Source organism: Auxenochlorella protothecoides, assembly GCF_000733215.1.
Source record: "Auxenochlorella protothecoides strain 0710 unplaced genomic scaffold scaffold17, whole genome shotgun sequence".
Taxonomy (NCBI): Eukaryota; Viridiplantae; Chlorophyta; class Trebouxiophyceae; order Chlorellales; family Chlorellaceae; genus Auxenochlorella; species Auxenochlorella protothecoides.
The window spans coordinates 22,491-28,552 of record NW_011934486.1 but is presented as its reverse complement, the minus strand read 5'-3'; the positions used below and the strand labels follow the sequence as shown (position 1 = coordinate 28,552).

At 63.3% G+C, this 6,062-nt stretch overlaps 2 protein-coding genes across 2 annotated transcripts in view; one reads left to right on the top strand and one right to left on the bottom strand.

Annotated features, from left to right (window-relative positions):
• Window positions 1-688, bottom strand: part of F751_1584 (26S protease regulatory subunit 7) — a gene marked incomplete at both ends in the record, with an annotated part of 3,458 nt that extends 2,770 nt beyond the window's left edge. The window contains 2 exons of the mRNA XM_011403959.1: window positions 146-285; window positions 425-688. Of these exons, the coding sequence (XP_011402261.1) occupies window positions 146-285; window positions 425-688 (404 nt within the window). The remainder of the gene's footprint in view (window positions 1-145; window positions 286-424) is intronic.
• Window positions 689-4,146: 3,458 nt separating this feature from the next.
• Window positions 4,147-6,062, top strand: part of F751_1583 (Suppression of tumorigenicity 5 protein) — a gene marked incomplete at both ends in the record, with an annotated part of 4,018 nt that continues 2,102 nt past the window's right edge. Inside the window, 3 exons of the mRNA XM_011403958.1 lie at window positions 4,147-5,236; window positions 5,450-5,565; window positions 5,762-5,983. Of these exons, the coding sequence (XP_011402260.1) occupies window positions 4,147-5,236; window positions 5,450-5,565; window positions 5,762-5,983 (1,428 nt within the window). The remainder of the gene's footprint in view (window positions 5,237-5,449; window positions 5,566-5,761; window positions 5,984-6,062) is intronic.

The following is a 6,062-nucleotide window of genomic DNA, read 5'->3' as shown; positions in this document are numbered from 1 at the left end:
CTGCAAGGTCCAAGCAAAGTTTGCCACTGCTGTCTTAAGACCATGCGCAGCTACTGCATGCCCCATCTGACATGCTCATGAACCTCCAGCTCTTGCTGGCCATCTGCAGCTGATCCCTCCCCAGCCTCAACTGCCACAGGCTCACCCGACACGCATGCCCTCCTCTATGTCGGTGGGCGCCACACGGTCGCCCAGGCCCACGACAAACTTGGCAATCTGCTTGATGTTGATCATGTACTTGGCGTTGTCTGTGTTGGGATTGATGATCTTGGTGCAGCGAGCCACCTGCAGAGGGCGAGGGGGGACATGTGGTGGGTTTGGATCCTGAGTGTCTCACCAGCCAGCACAGCTGTCAGTGCTCCATGACCATGTTCCCAATGAAGTTGAGGGAGAGCATCAGGCGGGAAGGAGCTCTCCGTCCTACTTGGAGGGGCTGCTCCTCCTGCAGCGCCTGCTTATCACTGACAAGGTCCCAGCGAGAGGGGTGCGCCAGGCCCGTGTCCGACTCCTTGATGCCAGACACCTCATTCACGCGTTTTGCAATCTCCCTGAGCTCGATCTCCAGCTTCTTGATGCGATGGGAGTATGGCCCGGCCCCATACGTCTGCATGATCCTGACGTCCTCCTCCGACAGTGTCTTGATCGGCTTCTCATCCTTCTCGGGGTCGGAAGCCCCGGGCTTCGCCATGCCTTCTGATTTGTACTGTCAGAGACTGCCGAGGCACGTCGCGGGATCCGGGCCACCTGGCAGGTCTGCGAGGATCACTTGGCCACAGCACCGACCTCCCAGAAGCTCCCGATCACTTGTCCCTCGCTTAATGTGGTCCAATCGTGGTCGGATGTGCGTGATCGGCACCGGATCGCGGCAAAAGATATTTCGCGTTGGGCAGTCCCCCAGGCTCCCTGCGCGCTGTAGGCAGCACCCCCTTCTGGGAACTCAGGCCTGCGCAGAGAAGTAGAAACGAGGAATAGTGCTTGGCGCAGAGCCGAGCAGCGGCAACCAGGGGAGAGGCGAGCTCTTCAGGGCACCCACGCGCCTACACTCGCTCGTGCGGTGTTTATTAGCTAGTAACATGTTTCCGTGAGACCCATGTCCGTGAGTTTCGCTCCTGTGTCACAGTGTCGCTAGGTGGGGCCCTGCCCGCCAGACTCTCTGCCCAACCCCGCTGTAGACATTTTCGGGAGAAATGCACCAGTCGTTGGAGTTAAAGAGGATGCCGAACCCTGCTCTCCAGCTTTTACCCCATAAGTGCACGCGCTACTGCACGTTTGAGCACGCCTTCGGGAACCTTTACGTCTGCCAGACGAGCGGAATGCAGCATGTTTGCGACGCCAACTGCGACCAAGGGGTGTACTACGATGGTGCTCATGTCATCTGTCGCCTGTCTAAAGTCGTTCGGCCCCTGAGTACGGTGGAGCATGTTGTCAGGTCTGTCGGGTTCAAAAGTTTTTGGGAGGGCTCTACAGGAAGTGTTTCGAGAGACTTCATCCGACTCCGATCCTACCCCTGCCGGCCCGCAGAAAGCGCTCTGGAGACCTCCTACAGCTACCTGGGAGCAAGCGCAACTCTTGTGAACCAAACAACCTCCCAGAACCCCATGCCTGCTGGTAACATGCTCCTGCACATCCACTGGGGCCCCCGAGACTGTATGATGCACTCAGTGTCTGTGACCCACCTTTCTCCCCTGTGATGCATCCCTCTACAGGGGCCGCTACCTTACTTGTTCCCATACAAACTCTTTGATTCTCCTGCTCGGCTTGATTTTGGGTGTCAGGATCCTCCCAGTGTCAACCTGCACCGATCAGTTTCCATTTCCTCCCCGCTGACTGAGTGTTGTCCCTCTACAACCTCGGGAGCCTTTTTCTACAATAAGACGGCGATTTAAGGAGAAAGTAATTCCGAGAGTACACCAGAGGGTGTGTTGCATGGGGTTGGTGTTGTGAGAAATATTGCTGGCACCTGCAGGCAGGCTGTGTTGTGAAATGTACCATTGATCCTAGCTCCTTGCTGGAGTAGTCAATGCCACTATGATCCGCCGGTACGCACGGTTGGGCGTCGGAAGGTCTGACGGCTTTGGCCACTCGGCTGGTCTTGCTGGGGTTCGTGCTTCTGCATGGATCCTACTTAGCGCGTCCCGGACGATAAAATTCTCGCTTCATGCATCTTGGCCTGTGACGCCCGCAAGGTTGCAGTACATTCAAAATCATATCAACTTGAGCCAGCTTATTCCGTACTGGGAGGGTTTGAGGAGTAGATCGGCGGGTGGCAGGTGACCCGCAACCACTCTCCAGCGTTGCCACCCCAAATCCTCCTCGGGGGCGCCGCGGCCAGCAAACCACCCTATGCCTGATCCCTGAGGCTGGATGCAATGGAGGGCAACGCGAACAAGGGGATTCTCAAGCCTGTGATCGCGGCGACCATCACGGACCCCGCCAAGCTGGCCACCAAGATGGCCAAGAGGCTGTTCCAGAACGGCTCAGAGGTACAGCAGCCCTGGAGGGGGCCTGATCGCTTTGCTCCCTGTACTGTTGTATGTATCCTGGATTCAACATGCATCAACACCAGGATTCCACCCCACCTGCCTGCAGGCGCCCATGCCGCGCAACCATGACCCAGCCCAGATCATCGACGAAAAGGTGTGAGGCCCCAGGCCAGGGCGGGGGGGGGGGGTTTGGATCCTGCCCCACGTGGAGTCGCCGAGCTGGCATCTGCCAGGGCATCCATGGTCGCTTTGCCTCCTGTTTGACACCCTCCTCGCCCTCCCTCTTGCGATGCGTGCAAGAGGGCCTGGGGCCGGCGCTCACGCCTGCAGCACACCACCGCCTCTGACCACCTCTTTGAGCACTTTGTCGTGGTGGTGAGTGGGTAAGATGAGAAGATGATTCCCAGTAGTGCTGCACAGAGTTCCCACATGCCTGTGAGCTGCCAGCACTGCACAGGATGCGCGCTGCATTCCCCATGTGGCATCGGCTGGACCCACCTGGCTCCCTCCCACTGCCGCACCCATGCCAACTTGTGCCTTGTCCCTTGTTCATATCCTCGTCATACTGAACACCTGATGTCATCGCCTCAACCCACCCACCCACCCCAACAAAAAAGGGCCTCCCCCCCGACCTGGACGTCCGCGCCGTCACCTCCAACGCCCGCACCTTCCAGCGCCTGCGCAGTGCCTCCCAGCAGCCCGGCATGCGGGTGACGCCCGACGCGCCGCGGGAGGCTTGGGGCCTGGCCCACCACGGCCAGCGGGGGCCGCACCTGGACCCTGCTGTGCTCCACGCCACGCCCTCCGGCCTGGACCCGGCCCTGACGGCTGCCCTGCCGGGCCTCTGCTTCCCCCAGGGCATCCGGCCGGAGCTGCTGGAAAGGACGCCCTCCATGTCGGAGCTGACCGAGGTGGTGTGCGGACAGGCCCACCACTCCTCGGACGAGGCCACCTTTGTCTTCACCTTGAAGGCGCGCTCGATTTTCCTTGGTTTCCCGGGGTCGGGGGGCAAAGAGCAAAAGGCCAGGTTCGGAAAGCGAGTCGATGCTACACAACCGTAATTGTCTGTGGCGCCCAGGAGCATGAGCTTGCTGCTGCTGCCGGGATGGTGCCGCCATGCATGCGACCGTCGAGCCAAGCGCTCGATGTACCAATCACCAATCCCAACGCCACCATGGTTCCCACCTCCTCAAACCGCCAGGTGTCTGCGAGGCATGCGCCGGCCGAGCACCCCCAGACGCTGTGGGGAGTGTGCTGCTACATGCGGGAGCTGGTGCACCGCCCGCCGGCCATCCTGCGAGGAGGGGCCCCAGCCCCGGCCCAGCCGCCACTGCCGCGCTACCTCGTGGCCGCCCCCCGCTGCTACTGCCTGCTCTCCCACTTCCCCTTCTTCTCCCTGCACTTCCGAGTGGGTGACATGGGTCTGCGAGGGATCAGGAGCGGGGGAGGGGGGAAGGGGCGCCCTGTAATCCAAGGTGAATTCGACGAGGCGAAGAGAGCGCCCGCCTCCGGGTCTTGTCCCCTTTTGCCCAACGCACTGCCGCGCCATCTTGCACCCCAACGCATTGCCTGGGCTCTCACTCCACCCAGGCCCCCTCTCCCCTCAACCCCTGCCTGCTGTCAGGTGCTGCAGACGGTGCTGGGGCTGGAGCGACTCGACCGCATGACGGTCCTGGCCGCTGAGCTGGCAGGCGACGCCGAGCTGGCCTTCCTGACCCCCTCCGTCCCCGGCACGCCCCGCACCGCGGCCGGGCCGGGGTCGGACCTCAGCCTGGCCAGCTCAGCGCGCAGCAGCCTGACCAGCCTGTCGGAGAACCTGAGCGGGCCCACCCCTTACTTCACCGCCGCGCCGGAGGCGCGGCCACGCCAGGAGCCCCGCTCCTCACGTGACATTGCCGGCACGGCGGCCGCGGGGGCGGAGCGCATGGCCTCAGTGCGGCGGGCGCTGGACGTCGCCCTGGCCAAGGAGGGCGGGAACGGGCCGAGCCCTTTGGTGGGAGGAAGGAGGGGGTCTGCGGCTGAGCCTGGGCTAGACAGAGGAGCCAGGGCGTCCACAGCCCTGCCCGGCGTCGCCGCCAACCCCCCGTCGCCCTTTGCGCGCGCCCCGGGGCAGGAGCCCGCAGGCTCGGCGGAGCGGCTGTCCTCCCACGCCCTGGAGATGCCCAGCACCAGCGCCAGCAGCGTGCGGGAGGATAGCCCCGAGCCAGGAAAAGGTGACGCGGGGGACGATAAGGAAGGAAAGGGGGGCGCAGAAACCCCTGTCGGCGACGCGTGTGTTTCGGTGACGGTGGCAGCAGGGCAGCAGGTCCTGGTTGCAGCGGCGACACCATCTGGCCAGGAACCAAGCAGTGCCCCTGCCCGGCAACCCCGCCTCTCGAGGGCTGCGTCCTCCAGGACGCAGACGCCTGGCCAGTCCAGGTCGCAGTCGAGGCGGCAGAGCAACGAGGACGGCGCGTCAGAGAGCGAGAGCTTCGCCTCGGCAGCCTCCAGCCTGGCGCCAGCAGCGACGCCGGTCAGCAGGGCCTGCGTGGCCGCGGCTACACCTGCGCTGCCCGAGGAGCCTGCCAGGAGTGCTGGGGACGACACGTTGGGCACCCCCTCGCCGGACAAGGCCAGTGGTCAAGCCCCTGAGCTGTCGGCATCCACCCCGCAACAAGAGGGCACGCCGCCTCAGACCCTGGCTCGGGGGGACGTCTTCTCGCCCCAGCCGCGAGGCCCCGTGCCATACTCGGTGGACTCAGAGAGCGCCGCAGGTGATGCGGTGCTTTCTGGAATGACTGCGCGATTGGAATATGTGATACTGCGTGAGCGTTGATTTCCGGTGCTCTGGGACTCGATCCACGTGATGAAGGCGGGGGCGCATTGCTTTGCGAGATCCCTATGCTGAAGAAAGCTCTTCCCATCCATCAGAGCACTCTCTCTGCACCATGCCCCCCTGAGCTCTCTCTACCCCTTCCTGGCCGCAGGAGCTACACTGCCCATCCTCACGGTGGAGGGGCGAGCCGCTGACCCGGGGAAGCCTTTGACCCCTGCCGACCTCCTCCAGGCGTACTGGGCAAGCCCCGTACCAGCCTTGGGACAGGTAGGCAGTTGTGGCGGGCGAGGCCACAGCCTGCCTGTCCTCAGATGAGCTGTAGACCCGCCTCATGGCAGCATTCAACCCGGCTTTGCATGATCACATGGCTTCCTTGCTCAAGCCCGTGATGGCTGGCAGTCATGCCCGGCATCACCTTCTCACTTTTCCCTTCGACCTCTCCCCCCCCAAAAACTGTTCGCAGTGCTTCGAGTTCAAGCCGGACCCTGCGCTGCAGAAGCTGAGCTACAGGCGGAGCGGCCTGGTCAGGGCGCAGCGCGCCAGCGGGTTGCACGCCGCGCCGGCGGCGCTGGCGGACCTGGAAGCCGCCGAAAACCTGGGGAGCTGGGTCATCCCCGCGCTGTGCCGCTGCATGTCGCTGGACAGCATCCTGACCTTCCTGGGGGCCGCGCTGCAGGAGGCCCAGGTCAGCATGGATCATGCAACTTGAAGGGGGGGGTGGGGTCTTTGAAGAAAGGGTGGCGGGCGGGGGCACATCAGGCGGA